This window comes from Thermobia domestica, chromosome 1, assembly GCF_964235325.1.
Source record: "Thermobia domestica chromosome 1, izTheDome1.hap1.1, whole genome shotgun sequence".
NCBI lineage: Eukaryota > Metazoa > Arthropoda > Insecta > Zygentoma > Lepismatidae > Thermobia > Thermobia domestica.
This window is the reverse complement of record NC_137454.1, coordinates 334494396-334513129: the sequence shown is the minus strand read 5'-3', so window position 1 is coordinate 334513129 and position 18734 is coordinate 334494396. Positions and strand designations below refer to the sequence as shown.

The 18734-nt window shown below is 34.0% G+C and overlaps 1 protein-coding gene across 8 annotated transcripts in view; it reads left to right on the top strand.

Annotated features, from left to right (window-relative positions):
- The window catches only part of Dys (Dystrophin), a 1830839-nt gene that overhangs the window by 541055 nt on the left and 1271050 nt on the right, over positions 1-18734 (top strand). For 7 of the 8 annotated variants that reach the window (XM_081729421.1, XM_081729456.1, XM_081729463.1 and 4 more), the window contains 4 exons: positions 1207-3267; positions 12699-13043; positions 14989-15159; positions 17145-17279. In XM_081729421.1, coding sequence (XP_081585547.1) covers positions 1207-3267; positions 12699-13043; positions 14989-15159; positions 17145-17279 — 2712 coding nt within the window. The remainder of the gene's footprint in view (positions 1-1206; positions 3268-12698; positions 13044-14988; positions 15160-17144; positions 17280-18734) is intronic. The other variant, XM_081729472.1, reaches the window with a different exon arrangement.

Here is an 18734-nt window from a genome sequence, read left to right as displayed (position 1 = left end):
TTGTATAAATGCGTAATCCTTGTAAATTTTAAGTGTCAGTAGCTTTGAAATAGATTTATATTATCAATTAGTTTTCTTAAAGTTGAAAGAAAAAAATAATAAATTAAAGTTAAAAAGCCTGACAGAAAACTGATCTCAAATCCCTAATCATTGACGAAACAAAATACTGTTGATTCCTTTAAATATTGTATATATATATATATATAAAGTTAAGTGTTTTAAAAACAAGATTGTATACTCTTTTTCAAAACTGGATTACTCTTTGTTCATAACGTCTGCGCGAATTGGGTAGTTAAAATGTTATTTTAACTGCCTTAAAATGAATAGTCTATTTAATTTACAGAAAATTACGCTGGCATTGTACTTTTTATTTAAAACTTGTTAATAAAATAAAATTTGAGTGGGAATCCAGTTTTGAACATGATTGTTCATATACATCTTATTCTATGATTTCATTTCATCCTTTTTTTCTTTGTTTTTTTCGTAATTCACCATGCAAAAATGACGCACCATGGTCTCTCCCTAATCTCCAGCAAATCTTTTTTGTTTGTTTTTCTGGACGCTTAAAAAAATCATTGTATATATTTGCAAAAGAAAAAGCGGCTTTTTTGTCTGTTCTGCTTTCAGTGCACCTATTTTTTCTAAACAAAATTTCATTGTGTTTTTATTTAAACTTCAAACTGCATTGGATTGGGATTGTATCTTTACAAAATTATATTTCTGGTGATGCCTGTATATACGAGCACTTCTGTGAAAATGACTTTTTTTTTAACTGGATGATGAATGGATATGTCATAGTCGTAGATGGATTTATTAGAAGACTACTGTGGTGATGGCTTACTGGTGACTTTGACTTTGATTGACTCACTGTTTAACAACGCGCATGTCATTAAAATCAGAACTGCTATGTGGCTTTAATCTTACAAGATCTTTCCAGACTTTGAACTGAAAGAAATTTTAATTTTAAACCAACACTCTCCGAAGCATGTATGCAAATAATTTTCTTCTCTCGTGGGTGTCTGTTTATATATATATTACCATGCAAGAACTTGGCTGCTGGCTAACGGTGCCTGTTCAACACACACTTCTTTCATTATTTTCATCCTTTTGGTAACGGGCCTTTATCGTTATCACAAAAGAATGTAAAAAAAAGCAACTGAGAAATTAACCTAAGCCAGTTCAAGAGCCTGCAACTTATCTTTCCAGGGCTGGAATCAAAGAGTTGATGGTATGGGTGGTGAAACCAGCAGCGCAGTTGTGCCTCTTGAATTAAGTACAGATGTTAGTGAAGACAAAACAGACAAAATGTTGGAAGGTATAGAGGTAGAAGAAACTGGAGATTTATTTGGGAGAGAGCATGGTGTGGTTGTTAGTGTTACGAAAGACATTCCGGTGATATCTGTCACAGAACCACAAGAACCAATGTTATGCGATGACGACGATTATGATAAACCCAAAAGTATTTCTAATGTCTCTGAAGTTGCTGAGACTGAGGAAGTTTATGGTGAAGTGGAATTTGATGATGGTATGGAAGTAGAGTGTCTTGGATATTTTAATCCAGCTTTTGAAGATGAAACTATAGAAAGCGAAGTTAGTAGCGTTGACACTAGTGAAAAAACCACGATGGATGAAAGTTTAGAGGAAGACGCGGCTAAGAAAACTGTATTTTTGACGGAGCTTGGAGAAGAAACTGAGCAAGATCAATCTAGTCGGCAAATGGAAGAGGAAGTTATTGAGCTATCAACGCAGAAGACTTCCGCCGAAAGGAGACAATATAGTATTGAAGAACTAGAGGAGGTTACTGTAACAATCTCAAGACCATCTGCTACAGCCCCTGCAGATGTTGTAGCCACAGCAATAATTAATGCTACAATTAAACCAGTCGATTTGGACAGCAATTCTAATGAAAACAGTACTGACGATTCTGATATTCAGCATGTTGAATTAGTGATATCACTACCAGTAAAAGCATCCAAAATCGAACATCAAAGTGACATTACTATTGGAGAAACAAGTAGCCATGAGGGATCTCCTTCAAAAGAACTAAACGTGTCATCAGATAACCAGCTAGTTGTTGACTTTCCCAAGGAAGAATCAGAACAGATTGATTTATCTAACAAAATGGAGGAAGAAAACCAACATGATGATGAGAATGAAACATTCCGATTAGCACAAGACAGTTCTTTGTTCTCTCAAGTAAGTACTGATTCCTTGTCAGCTTATGCTGGACGTGATGGAAATGAGAATTATTTAGAAACACAACAGCAAGAATCACAGTGCCAAGTAGTTGAAGTGAAAGCTATGGAAATTATTCGTGGTGTACCAGAAGTAGAGACGGTAGAAAGTGCATTTATGAGAAGCGAACAACCTCAACACCAAACAATTCATTTCAAGCCTCAAGTTGTCGAAATGGTTGAAATTATAGACACGGAAACGGAACCTGAAGAATCTGCTGCTGAAATGGATTTATCGCCAGCTGTCCCGAGGAAAGCAGAACGTCATCAAGAAGAAGAAAAACAAGAAGAAGAAGAAGAAGAGAAGACAGAAAATAAATTAGAGCCTGAAACAACAACAAGTGATAGTGAAATTAGTGTTAAAAGTCAAGAAATTGTCCGTATTGTTGATAGAAATCAAGATGAACATAAGGTGAGTGAATCCAAATCAAATACTCCTGCATGTCAGCCCTTGAGACAACTAACCGATGTAGAATTGAAATCGCCACCCAAAATAGCTTTACTTGGACGTTCTGCTTCATTGCATGTACCGCCCACACCACCCCCTACGCCTGCAACTAATGTGGATGAACCACCCATCTGCTTCCAAGTAACTGATCGAGTAAACAGGACTGAAGAAATTACTGCATGGCCTACTGCTAGACCAGAAAACGAAGACCATAGCATGAGTTCCATTGCATCTTCAGAGAATGAAGAAACTCCTTCAGCGTTACAAGCAAGGAATGATCCGCCTATTAAGGAAGTGATATTTAAGAAAGAAATTAACGTATCTAAAACGTACACAATCATTGGCAATTTTAGTAGTTCTGCAACTGCTATGAAAGTTGAGCATGAACCAATAACAAATGGTCGTGAACCGAGTCGTTCGGTAGCAACTCCATCTGTTGAGGATTATGACAGTTTCTATGGAAGTGACAAAGAAACAGACGATGTTCTAGTGTTCTCTGATTCAGAATCACCACTTGAACAAAACGACAGTTCAAGCTCTGATGATGATGAAACTTTCTGTAACATCACACATCTTGTAGACAAGGTATGTGTTGAATTTATTAACGCACATAATCTCACACACTATTTATTGTTCTTTTTTTTTTCTTTACACTGCAAATCTTATTTGAAGGGTGGAAAGGAAAGAATCTTTCGTTTACTTTGCGTTAACAAATATATAATGCTTGTTTATGCAGAGAGACCAGACTGCAAAAGATCATTCAAATATACATTAATATTAAAAAATAAAATCTGACCAAAGCAAGTATCTTTTAATAAATAATCGTGTTACAGTTTCGGCAATGATGCATTGCCGAAACTAACGCTTCTATTTATTAAAAATGGTTTGCTTTTAATAAATGTACCGTTTTATGCAAAAATGAACTAAGCGCCAAACTTTGAAAATCCACGTAAATGCGACGATTGGTTCCTGATACGCATTAGAACGTTTTGCACAATCGAAAAGAGGAAAACCAACACCTTTCTGAAAAAAAAAACATAATTTCACTTTTGATTACGGCTACATTTAAGTTGGACATCAACCTTTATACGTAATTTTCTTAAAAGTATGAAAGTGGCGCTTAGTTCGTTTTCGCATGACACGGTACAAATGATAGTGTTACACTTTCGGCAATGATGCATTGTCAAAACTAACGCTACTATTTATTAAAAATGGTTTGCTTTTAATAAATAATAGTGTTACAGTTTCGGCAATGATGCATTGCCGAAACTAACACTACTATTTATTAAAAATGGTTTGTTTTTAATAAATGATAGTGTTACGCTTTCGGCAATGATGCATTGCCAAAACTGTAACACTATTATTTATTAAAAGTAATTTGTTTCGGTCAGATTTTATTTTTTAATTTAGACAAAGGTGGAATGAACGGTATTTAGATAAATATTATATTTCAAATTATTTACTAGAAATGTCATTCAGTACCGAAGAAACTAAATGTTTCGTCAGATAGAAAAAGAACATTACGGAAAACAGAGAAAGTAAAAGAAGGTTAGTAATTGTAAACGTCTAGCCACTCATTCAATATGATATCTAGCACCTATCTTATTACTGGACTTTTCTGTTCTTTTTCTTCTCTTCATACTTATTTCTTTTCCCTGTCTGATAAAGCATTTAGCAAATTTTGTCCTCTTAAAACTGATGAAGATTTTAACAAAAAAAAATGTAGTTTTGTGTTGTACGATAATAGTCGTATTAGTTTAAATTAGCATATGCCTAGAGAGTCATTCGTATGTAACTCTCGTTTGGATGACTGTTTTTCGTTGTCATTATAATGTTTATACAGGTGGTTTATACAGATCATGAGGACTGAATCCCTGCAGATAATTCATTCCATCAAAATAAAGTAGAAGAGAGATCTAACAAATATGGAATGTAGATAGAGCATAAGATGTCTTTTCAAAGGTATAAGCTGCTGATAGAAAAATTATATGGCAGTGTATTAATACTAGGATCAAGCTCGCAACTCGCACAAAATATCAGGAGTGTGTATAAGAAATTTATGGGGTATGAAAAACAGAGAAAATTTACGGGAAGTGTCCTCTGAACCCTCTACCTGCGTAGCTAAAAGGATGATGGCGTTTTATATAAACAAATAAAATGGGTGCTCTTTTAAACCATTATCCCTAATTTTAGGGACAGTTAAAATTTATAAAATTTAAAGAGTGCTCCCAGAAACCCCTAGTTACAGGCCCGAAAAGAATGATAGCATTTCATAAACAAATAAACCAGCTTTAAGAAAATATAATGAAAGTTTAGGGAATTGCTTCAAAACTGCCTAATGATGTCGTTTCACACACAATAAAATAGCTGCATCTTAAAATCCATTGTCCATCCTAATTTATGGGAATAGAAAATACAAGAACTGTTTCCTAAAGCATTATTCTCAATAATTAGCAGGTAAGAGTAAACGTATTTAGGGAAATGTGCTCTATCTATAGATTATGAAGTACTAACAAAGCGAACTCTATAAGAGAAAGATGTGCCATTCTTCAAAAGTACTCAAACCTTATTTCCTATATTTCGTTCTTCTAAAGCAGCATGATTCTGAAAAATGGATATGAAGATAGAACAGGTCATAATGTGGAATTTAATTTGTAAACATCTTTTTCTGGGGTTCATATTTGTCAAGCTGGATTGGCTTAAAGAGTTATATTTTCTACGTTTTGTAGCTTACGTATTTGTTGAAGGATGTATTTCTCGGTCCATATTTAATATGTATTTTTTCCCGTTCAATTAATGTAATGAGTCGCCACCAAAATTCGTTCTCATTATTTTGAAATCACCCTATATAAAGAGAAAACGCGAATGTGAATGTTTTTCTCCTTCGAATCTGAAATTTTAGGATTAAACCATTTTCCATTTCGGCCTGAAATAGTTTTTTTTTTTCCCCCCCGACGGAAAAGCATGAATAGATAATTAAATTACAATTATTGTGTAAATACAGGGTGCCCCAAAAGTAATGGTAAAAAATGAAACCACAGATACCTGGCACCAAAACAAGAAAAAAAGTTTATACGACATATAATCCGGAAGTGAACAGGCGCGGAGCTAGACAGCTTCGAATGTGCGGGAAAGGAACTTCGCACTTAGGGAAAGGAATTTACCGACCTTACAAAACCGCATTGAAGATGCGTGTGAAAAGTTACGCAACACACTGGAAGTGATGGAATGCATTCGAAACTCACGATTAGCACGTTGCATAGATGTAGGAGGACAGCACTTCTTTTGTAGGTACGTTTATTGTTAGCACGTACGACATAGCAGTTTGTAGTGCTACTCTGTGTTAGATACTACGTTACAAATACAGTGCGTTGTTGTGGATTCTGCCTGTTATTTCATTACATTACACGACTAGTTACACTTTTTTTTTTCATTTCTACCCTCTCTTTGCAAGTTTCTATCTGTTATACTACTTTCCATTGCTCCCTGAAATCATGCAATCATGCTCAGTGGCATTTACTTTGACTCCCATTGTACAGTCCGCAGCAAGAAACCTGCAACATGAGCATGTAAGTTTATTGTGGAACGACGAAGTCTTATGCTCCAAAATAAATGTGGAGGGGAGGACGCCGAGGTTTCTCCTGGTGTGATTCGTGCCACTTAGACGTTATGTTGATTCCCTGTTCTGTTAGGAGTAGTTTCACAATAAACTTACATGCTCATGTTGCAGGTTTTTTGCTGCGGACTGTACATGAGGGTGCAATCGTGCCATGGATAACAACTCTTTTCTGTATGGTTTCCATCTTTACTGTACTTTTTCATTATCCCTACCGTATAGACATTCAGCGAATCCTTAAATGATGTAAAAAGAATCACTGGCACAGTTATGTAACATGCGTATTATAACATGTCAAGCAAATATGATTTTTATGTATTTATGAACCCTCTCTCTCTAGCTCCTATCATTATTCCGCTGGCAGGTGTGAAGTTCCTTTCGCCCTACATATGGAGTTGTCTAGCTTTGCCCCTCTCCACTTCCGGACTATATGTCATACAAACTTGTTTCTTGTTTGGGAGCCAGGAATCTGTGGTTTCATTTTTTACCATTACTTTTGGGACACCGTGTATATTTCCTGCGAGAGCTGAACATTTTAGAGATACTTTGGAATGCAGTGGTGCCCCCCCCCCTCATATCCATGACGCACCCCCCCTCAATTGCCTATCCGTAGGTGTTCTTCCATGAAAAAAAAATCTTTTCGATTAATTTTTACACCCTCTCAAACATATTTATCTAGATTTTTAACCCCCCCAAATATTTCAATGACGCAGTTTGCGTCATAGCCCCCCCTTGTGGGCACCCCTGTGGAATGTGTTCCTTAGTTTGTTTCAAGTGTTGTGACAAAATTGTTAACCCATTCTGCTTTCCTTCAGTAGCTTCTTTTGTGCTGTTTCTGAGTCGTCATAACTTGTCTTTTTTTTTATTTATCGTAGACCTATTCTTTTATTTATTTATTTGGTTTGCAATGAAAAAACGTTATTTGTAAAAATAATGGGAATTGTTCCTATAAAGTCTTAAAGATTGATTGGTTTCAAGTTTTGAGTCTCTAGTTGTTTTTCATTATTTTAATGCATTTTTCAACTATACTCATTACCTATTTTTTCGAGCCTCGAATACGCAGACACTTGCAGTAAAATTCTTATCCAAAGAATCCACAGAATGGTGTACATACCTTCAATAAATAATTGCTCGTATTCTGCTCTCCTAAACGAATGAACACATATATCACTTCTTTTATAAAAAATGTTGTCATTTTAGTGTTAAGAGCCTGACATACTAAAAATAATACAAAATTTACTATTTTTCTTTTGCTTGTTTTTCATAAGTGAAAAGAGATAATGAAATGCAACGTACCACAATCATAGATAATGTTATTCTACAACAGAAAATATGAATCTGAAGAATTTTCAGTATTGTCATCCATAGAAATTACAGTGTTGCCAGAATAACATTTGTCCCAAAATCTAAGTTAAGACAGTAACTAGAGGAGCGAACTCAACGGAAATGGCATTTGGTTACATATCATGTTGTTTTGTATCCTGTGAACTACTTTTTAAACAACATTATTATTTAATTTTAATAACTGTATGTTAAAACTATTTTGTTTATTACAAACTACATACAACTATTATTTAAAAAATAGTTCACAGGATTCCAAGACAACATGATACGTAATCAAAATGCAATTGAGTTCGTTCCTCTAGTCGGTGCCTTAACTTAGATTTTGGAAGAAATGTTATTCTGGCAACACTGTAATTTGTATTGATGGCAACACTGAGTATTCGTCAGGTTCATATTTTCTGTTGTAGAATAACATTATCTATAATTGTGCTAAGTTGCACTTCATTATCTCCTTTCACTTACGAAAAACAAGTAAAAGGAAAATGGTAACATTGTATTATTTTTTGTATGTCAGGCTCGTAAGTTTTAGGTGAGCTTTAATCCGAGCGCCACAAGTTTTGTATAAATTAATGGAAATGGTCAATCCCTACTCAGCATTAGTCCACTATGGAACTTAGTGTCGTTTTGAAAATTTGTTTCGCAGTAAATAATAGAAATAATTTGAGATGTTGTATCTTATCACCAACTTCAAAAACAGTTTCATGCTAAAGATTCTTTCCTTTCTCTTAGATACTTGATTTTTATTATTAATTTTATACTATTTAGAATAAATTTAATATATTATACATTTGGTAAATAAGTAAAATGTAAGGAAAATACATAATTTTATTTTTATTTCGCAATGGAGTTTTACTATTTTTTCTTTACGTGATGATATTAAAGTTAAAATATCGATTTTTCTTTTTTCTGGGCGAAGAATATTGTACTTCGTCAAATTTTTAATTATGTAATTATTCTGTAAGTGTGTCATTTTATCTTTTATAGCCTCAAAAAGTATTAACCATGTATTGAGGAATTGTAAGTGCACAGGTAATGATGTTCATAAGGTCGTATACGATGATAATCTATTATTCTCTTAGTGTATACGAACAAAATTTTCTGATAAAAATTATAGTATTTTTGTTCCAAAGTACTACTATACTTAGTACTTTCGAATAAACAGTTGAATCTGCTCTATTTACATAGCGCAGTTCTAATATGAGCGTGAATATCCATTCCACTTCTTACTATATCTATGCAAGTTTCTTTACGAACACAAGTAAAGAACAGGAAGACTCTCAAAGGGACTGAATTGCTATAGACAAACATTTAGTGTAGTATTTTAACATATAGAATGTTGGGGTGAGTTTGTGGCAATCTTGTATAAGTGATAGATGATACCAAATGCAAATATTTTTTCTTTTCTTATAATTCCATATCCGAGTACACGTCATTGTGGGTCCACAAGCCTTCGGAATTGCCAGCTTGCAATAGGTTTTGTCATTCAGATTAAAGCAAAGCGCCTGAAATGTCCATTAAGCCGCTACACGTAGCTCCTCTATTGATTGCTTTTCACAAGGGTATTAACCATAACGTCATAGTGGCAGTATTAAACTAATAGGCCTAAAATGTGGAATAGAAAAATAGACAATTTTTTTTTTTTTTTTTTTTTAATTTGAATGAAAACTGGCAAATGTACACAAAATTTGAAATCGAACAGCGAAAACAGCACGTTTATATCACTTCTGGTTTTTGAGATCTCATTATCGAAAGGATTAACCACAAACATATAAACCTTTTAATATAGACAATACACTTTTTATATGTATAATTGTAGAATTGCGAGCATGCATGCATTTCTTTATTTACTCTGATGTTATAAGTTCGGAAAGAGAAGAGTTCAGAGAAAAGTACGTTCACTCTACGACAAAGAAAATTGACGCAAATTCGTCCATTAATTCCGAGGTAGTTTTCTTTCTCGCTTCATTCATTTAATTTGTTTGGATGAGTTGAAGTTAAAGGATATCATAAGACCTTATCTACCATCCAATTATGTTACTATACACATGCAAATTATCACAATAATGAAAATAATTACTGTAATAACTTATAGTAAAAAAAAAATCGTAAATTTTGAGTAATTATTAACTACCACAAGGATAAAACGTTTTTTTTTTTTTTTTTTTTAATTTTGAGATAAATATCAAATATTTGTACCTCAAACAAAAGGCTCTTTATCTTTGAAACATGATACAAAATATCAGGATACACACATAAAAGGTCTCTCAGAAGATATTGGGTAGATTTTTCTTTAACGATATGTACATTAGAGCTTGTTAGAAGAAATAAACTTTCTGACAGCCAACAGAAAATACAATTTCATTTTAAGTGATAACAAATTTGAGATAAAATGACTTCGTAGTTTAGAGGTTAGAGCGTTGGATTTACGTCCGTGTGGTCCCTGGTTCGATTCCCAGTCCGTGCACCCTAATTTTCGGTGTCCACCTAGCATCGTGAGGTAAACTGAAGAGTCACGTAAATATCGTCCAGAAAGCTCCCGATAGCCTGTTAGAGACAACGCAACGTGCTGTTCGCGTGTTCGTCGCTAGGCTAGAGGTAGTTCCACCAGTCGCTAACAGATGACGTTGGAGCACGCTCACAAAAAGTTGTCACACCAGTTATTATGGTTATGGGATTTAAGATGATTGTGTTTCATAAAATGATTTTTAATGTATTATTATTTCTTCTGCAAACAATTCTTTCTGGTTTTTTTTTTTTTTTTTTTTTTTTTTAAATTTAGTGCTAATTAATTTAAAACTCTATGACAAATAAATTAGATATATTTAATTTTTTTGATAATTTGTTGTACCATCAGTATTAGAAGAATTTGCATAGTTTGATTTCGTTTTAGCTCTACATTATTGATCTTTGCTTGCTATTGTTGAAACTTGCCTTCTAAGAAAATAAGTGTGGAATAATACTCAAAGCTTTTAAAGCTTCCTACAAATGTCGGAAAGGCAACACGTTAGGACAGTGACTATGCTTTTAATTCATACTGTATTTTCCCTCCCAAGATGAATCGTATTTTAGTTTCATAAGCGCTTCGAAACCGCTTTTGTAATTTGCTTTTTTGCTTATGAACAACACTTGAGACAGTCTTTTCAAGGAAACGGAAGATTTGCTTACAATTATGTATTTCACGCAAAAGTGGAGTAATATTATTTGCATGTTTTATATATATATATATATATATATATATATATATATATATATATATATAGTTGAAGTTGATATTATCTCAGAAACAGTGCATTGAAATGTTGAGCTTGCAATAAATATCAGACATTGACCTTATTTCTGTGCTTTTTTAATTTCTGAAATATAGGACCTTGCTCAGAGCTCGTACATTTATGCTTACGTATTGACGTCCGTGTTCTATCGTATCATTACCTCTTCCGATGTAGAACTCTGCTTGCTTAGATCAAGGAGATCATTATACATGCTATTTAGTCTCATTCGTGATTATCAAAGTAGATTTCTCTTCATCAAGTAATAAACGTTACTCTAAATAGAAATTCTAAATGTATTTTTCTCTTCTTCGTATATTTAGAGGATTTCTCTCCGGTTGATCTATATAAAGTTAAAGACTGCGTACTTAAATTAAAAAATACCTGCAACAGGAGTGATTTTAAGAGTGGAGTATACAGTAATCTTGAAACTATTGTGTTTTAGTAAATGCACAAAGCTTCTGTCAGAAAATTTTTTCTCCAAGTGTCCTATGGGAAATTCCTAAATTCTCATTTAGCTAGAGAAAGCTGAATACTTCATGAAATAACGTGTATTCACCAATATACTGAGTACCGTATACATGTTACTTATTCAATTTTGTAGAAATAATAACAGATTGATAGACCATGATTTTTGTGAGTGATGTAGCATGTGGTAAAATAAAGACGAGATTTATTTACATACTTAAACGCACGTAGTCCATCAAGATAAAATTTGATTACTTGTTCTGTTCATATTAGCATCCCTCCTTCATTTTTTATTCTCCAATGGGTATGATAAGTTTCCGTTTCAGGCCTCTCAAACGTGCAAACGATTTTTTCATATCGTGGAAAAATACCGAATTATAGTGTACTGTGTTCAAGTCTAATCCTTTCTCTTTTAATGTTAATTATAATTCAATAAACCTTTGATTTGACGGATCTCCAATCAATGAACTTCGAAGTTAACAGAAAGAATTGATGTAGTAAATGTAATTGGAAGTCAGAAGTGTTGACTGATTATGAAGATTAGAGGCAATTTAAATCTTTGATTATTAACAAAACACATTCAACGGGAGAGCAGCTGAAACTTGGGCCTTTTTTTTTCACATTCTAATACGTAGATGAAAAATGTTTTTGATACTAATATGGTATACACATTAAATATTTTGCATTATACAGCACAATTTTATGTGTAATATGATATTTTGAATGTTGTTCATGATACAATTTGCAATTTCACGAAACACTTGATTTTACGGTCTCTTTCTCCCTCCCCCATCTCCCAGTTAGTCCGTTAAATGGGAGGGTTGACTGTATTAACAGTAGTAATAATTTTTTACTTCAAAATTGCGGTTGTACAGTACAGAAGTGGCCAATGTTTGAGGGCTACGTTTCATTTCAGAAATCATTGGCGGTGTACTTATCTGTTTACTAGAGGGACCGCTAGAGGGAGACATAAAACAATAACCGCGATTGATATGACACAGACCACCGCGGGCTGCTTCTCATGACTTTCCGATCGACGAATTGGCTACCCCTAGTATAATACCAATACAATATAATAGCCCAATGAGTTATTATTTAGCTTTCAGTAATCTTCGTAAAAGAAGAGAGGAGAAAGTGTCTTTAAACTATGATAATGAAAATGTACTAAAATATCCTCTTGTTTAATGATATTCTTTGATTTTGTGTGTTTGATATCAATAGCGGTAATTGTCACATTATAATTTTGTTTTTCAGTAGTGAAAGTGTAGTGTGATAGAAATCTTTATTCGTTAAATAAATGAGTGTAATGCAAATAATTTCAGGCTGCGCTTTCCCCTGGAAAGGAAGTTCGTGTTGTCGAGGTAGGAGAAACAAAGACCAAGATAGCTCATCTGTCGATTCCACCCCCGGAACCTGTTGCTGCAGTTGTGACAACAACTGTCTCGTCAGTAACGACCAATACTAGTTACATTCCAGAAACTCAACAAGCACTGGCAGTGGTGACGTCACCAGTGTTAAGTGCTAAGCGGGTGGAACAATCAACTGCGGAGAGTAGCGACGTCGTAGAGTTTGAGAAAGCTACTAATGAGATGTTGCAGAGAATGGACAAAGTTCTCACCAGTGTGAAGATGTTAGATGGGGAGAGAGATCCTGGCAAGAGATTGGAGGTAAAGTGCTTGAATGGTGCAACCTGTTTACGTTACCATATTTTATTTCTGATAAGAACAAGTTTTTGCTTTAAACGCATTGTACTAAAAAAGAAAATTTAGCAGTTGAGCAAAACAAAAGAATTACTACTACAGTCTCCATTTTACTTACTTGAAATTCTGATTTCTGAAAATATCCTACATATTCAAGTTGTTGGCTCTCCAAAGAAACCTTGTGTACTAAAGTTAAAATAGAAAGAAAACTGATAAGAACATCAAAGAAATATAAAGGGACGGACTCACAGGAATAGAGCAGTGCAAAATCACCTTACCGATTGCTGCCTCACGTCAAAATGAATTGGAGGGCTCAAGTTGGGTGTTCTTTTGTTCAAGGAGGACAGCGAAGACAGTTCTTGATTTCACGAACTCATTTGTGTGTGTGTGTGTTTGTTTTGGGAAGGGGGGAGGAATACTGGATATATTTTTTCTTTATGTTTCCTTGAATTTTTAAATCACATTTCACTTTCTATTGTTAACTTACATGAACATGGCTCCAGCGGAAATCCGAAAGCTAAAAAGTACAAGGAATTTTCAGTAATCAGAATTTGAAGTAAGCGAAATGATTGTTAAAATTTCTGAGCGTGTTGCATATGTTACTCCAGTGACATTGTAAATACCATAATTTATGTTACATTTTCTGAGTGTGTTGCATATTGTACTTTGGTGACATTATGAATACCGTAATTTATAGTTTTTTTCAATCCTTCATGTTTTTCTTCTTCTTCTTCCTTTTCTTTTTGCCTTAAATAATTAGTCAACATATACATTAAATGAACACCTAAAAATTTTAAATTTTATCAAGTAAACTTTTTAAATTTTAACGTGCAGGACATCAATGCGGAATGGTATATAAGAATACAAGTAACTGTATACATGGATTTTATATACTTAATGGTGATGGGAAGTTCAATAAATAAACATTATTTGGAATTTTTTTAAAGAAAAAAGTAGAGGAAATAGGATAACAAAGCCGTTAATTTTGTAACATTCCCTAAAGAACATATTACTTTCAAATATTTAACTTGTTTTGCTCAGTGTCCTGTTCATTGTATTAAACTTATGTATTTTTGGTACGTGATGTTGTTATCACCCTCCTAGCGTAGAACTAGGAAAGAATTAGGATTTGATGAGTTCTCTTCTTGTCATATCTTGCATTCCCCTCCACCTTTTTTTTTTAACTTTTTTCTTTTTGTTCATTTGTTAGCTTATAGGTATGAAAAAGTACATGCCTTTTTACCCTTATTTATTAGAACATTTTTCTTTCTTTTTCATATGGGGAATTGAATCCCAAAATTTGATTTCGGCATCTGAGGATTATATTGAGCTCCAATTGTTCCTTCATGTAATATCTCATACTATCATCGTTTTCCTAGGTTTTGCTATTGTCAATCGATATATCGCATATTATTCTTTCTCTCTCTCCCGCTTCCTGTTATAATTGGACTTGATTTCAAGATGGTGACTAACTGGATCGTGAGATCAATAACTGAACTCACTTATAATTACCATTTTGGTATTTGATGAGTTTACATACATATATCATCCACTTACATCATCTGTTCTAGATTTCTGGACCACCCTATATATATATATCGTTTCTGTGATAAAAGCCGTTGTAGATACTGAATGTCTCTATATAATAATCAAAACAAATAAAGCATAAGAAATGGTTTGCAAGGTAATTCTCTGGTATTTTTTCAAATATCAATCAAGTTAATTAAGAATGGACGTCTAGGTTCCACCTGAAAAATCACCTTTTTAGACTTGGGTAGGTTTTATAATAATAATAATAATAATAATAATAATAATAATAATAATAATAATAATAATAATAATAATAATAATAATAATAATAATAATAATAACAATATGTGAATGTTAATTATTTCTTTGGTTTACATTGTAGGTTCTTGAGTCAGAATTAAATGGTTTAGCTCCCGATGCAGCAACTCTTATCAGTCGAGGCGATGGATTAGTCCTTACAGTTCATGCTAAAGACCCAGAATTAGCGGAACGTCTCAAATCGTCTCAGGATAGACTTCGCCAAAAATGGCAAGAAGTGAAGACCGAAACTGAGGTAAGTTAACGTAGAAGTTTTACTCTACATGTAGAGTTCTATTATATTAACATTTTGCTTATACAGGTTGGAAATACGTAAGTTTGCATCAGCTAATTAAGGAATGAATTCTAATAAAGAACGAAATAGTATAATATTTATTCTGAACTCACAGTGTGCTAGCCAAATAAGCAAATGATTTTGTTACGGACTTACTATGGCTAAATAAGGTACTTTACTACTAACCTTAACTCGGCAGACTCTACTAATTGCAGCAGAAGCTGTGTATCTTTTTTAACGATCTGCTTCAAGTGGATCAAGGATCATGTATGATTTCTGTTTGATTGAGTGTGCTAATATTTGCAAGAAAAGTAATACTATAGGGCCGTCCAGTTGCAAAAGATACTGTAATAATAAACTCATTAATTATAGATTAAAAATAAGCACTGATTATACATCCAGAAATATTAATTGTTCTTGTGATATGATTTCGACCCCCTCTGGGACATAAGAAAATGAAGTCTGGAGAATGAATTCGAGTACACTAACTCGAAAGGTGAGATGAAATTTACTGCTGTGATAAGTAGTGTAGGCAGGTAGATGGGGAAATTAAGCACTGCGGGAGTAATTGTTGCTGCAAATGGGAAGATGAATTAGAGTTTTGCCAATATAGAAGGCTGAACAGTAGGCTTATCTTATAAATTTTCTTTCATTTTTTGTCTTCTTGAGATGCACGGTGACTCAATGAAGAGCGCTCATCTCCGACTCAATATCCCGGTTCGATTCTTGTCTGTGTGATTTTTGTGGTAGATAACATGGGTTTTCCCGAGGTTCTGTTTCTTCTCACATTCCATTTCACCAATTCGTCCATAATCATTGAATTTCATTAATCATCCTTTTGATTTAGCCTTAAAAAGCGTATCTGTAGGACATTAAACTAAGAAAGTTCATATAATTTTCAGTTCTGTCTAATTCTTCCCCTTCTATTTGAAGCATGTAGCGGAAAGTAATTATATTTCACCCTTTTTTAGTGTGTGGCGTGATTATGTTTTTAGATTTTGTGATATGTGGTCTATAATGATCTTGTGATGTTTCAGTGTATTTGTAGTGAATATACGATTGTCAACGAATGAGAGGGTGTTAGAAATGTCGGGGAGAAAATAACAGTTTTGGATATTATTGAGAAAAGGAAGAGAAACTGGTTGGGATATTGGTTAAGAAGGAACTATATCGTGAGGGATGTGCTAGACGGTATGATGGCAGGAAAAAGAGGGAGAAGGCCAAGGAGGCTACAATTAGTGGACGATACGAAAACAGAGAAATCGTACGTGAAGTCGAAGAGGTTAGCGGAAGACCGTGGAGCATGGAAGCTTCTCAGTTGCGGCAAGTGACCTGCCAATAATGGCAGAATACCTATGATGATGATGAATGTCAAGGGAGAATACTTGAGGGTTATAAGGAGTTTGGTTTACTCCTTCTCTGTCTGTGTTCGTCCAGGAGACACAAAAGCTCAAGAACTACTTGGTGGATTACTTAGTTTTCGCCAGGATGTAGGGGATCGAAAGCTAGAAATCAAGTTTGTTCATGATCGTGATCCATCTAGTTAGTCCCAACATATACACAATCAAACATCGGTTCCTCATATATTCCTATGGGAGTAATTTTCTGAAATCATCCTTGCTTGATAGACTACCCACAGTACTGTTAAAATTGACGGGTTAGTATAATGTTCAGGATAGAGTACTAATCTGTCAGCGGAATAGAACGCTAAAATGAATCTAAATGACTTTCAACCAAACTCCTTCTCGATGAATGCACTGTGAAAGTGCTGTTTGTTTTTACAATGTGTGTGTGTGTGTTTTTCTTCTTTTCAGCTTCTCTGTAAGTGATCTAGGAATCTTGGAAGGTAATTTTTATTCTTTTGAATATGAATGTGTTAATCACTGTGATTATAAATTTTTCTGTGACTATAGCTAAATATAAACAAGAGTATTTTTCTTTGATAGAAGAGAAGATCTGAGGCACAGGAGGCTGAAGACAAATTAAAGGAATATAACAAACTTGCTGAAGAACTTGAGGCGTGGTTGCGGGACGTCAGAAAAAGACTGGAACAAGCTAACAATGACGAGGGACAGCTTCAGGTATGCTTTGTCATAGTGTTTTGATATTTTCTTATTCTTGGTGTCAGATATATAATCTGACTTTTTAAATTTAAAAAGATTAATATATAATCTTTTTAAATTTTTCTGTCTCACTAAAAGATTACGCTTTCGTCAGGACAATGGATCAATAATCATATCCTGTATATCTCTTGTAAGCCAACCATTTTTGCTTCTTTAACCAATTTTAACTAGCAAAGTGTACAAATAAATGCATAGTATATATATATATATAAAGTATAAGACTAGGAGAGAGGGTCACATTGACATTATATTTTTCATGATGTTAAGATATACTTAAGAAATTTAGATTATTTATCCAAAATTTGTTGGAATTCGTGTGAAAGACTGTAAATGACTTTTGATTTTGCCGTGAATCACTGCTACTATAACGAGGTTAAACATAAAGTGAACGCGAAAGAACGAACTCTTCGGGGTGGTGTGATGAGAGTATGTCAGTCCTAGTAGCAGTTGTCAGGTACGGAGCTCATGCTATTGTCACAACCTCTTACAAACAACCTGTCCTTCCCCGCTGATCTAGTGATTAGGCATGTGCCTTAAGTGGATATGGTCCCTGGTTCGGTTCCCGTTGGAAGAACACAAAAGAATTAATTTCTCAATCATTCACTTTGATTAATTATCCGTCTTCTTTAACCTAAAGGGACATACAAAAAAAAAAAAAAAAAAAAAACCTTTTATTTCACTTACGAAGCATTTAGAGTGACCAGCAGTAGATGTTCTCCAATGGAAGTTCCAATGGATGCGAGCTATTGATGTTGCTTATAGTCTCGGTAAAGTGATCCGAAGTTAAACTAACATAATTTCCAAAATAGCCGTTTATAGTTTTAATTTTATAAACTGAAGTCTTTCAAGCTCAGGATAAAATGTTTCCCGAACAGAGAATGAAATGTAAGCAAGACAAGATTTTAAGATTTTATACTCCCCCCCCCCCCAAAAAAAAAAAAAAAAAGAGTTTTGTATCTGTTTCTTTGTTTATGATACTTTTTTCTTGCCTGCCAGATTGTATTTTGGCAACCACTAAAACTGTATACCAAGATGTGTAACTTTTAGAAACTTGTTAAGATAGTTAGGCAACCCAAACGGCATTTGGGATATGGTGGTTACATAACGTTCACTTGGTAGAAACAACTGCAATGTCAGTTTGAAAACCAATCAAGACAGGCAGCACCACACTGAACATAGCACTCACAAGTACTGGATACTGTAAACACACTTTCTTAATTGTAGAATTCACCACAGGGAAACAGAAGTTGTAGTTGAACAAGAAAGTCATAAAAAGTCAAAAAAGCGAAAAAAAATGCCTTTTTTCAAATAAAGCCAGCTTTTTTGCATCTTAAGAACAATGTGTAAGTAAAATGATGCATCAACGATATTGACTAGTTTTATATATATACAGAACTACTACAGAAAAGATAC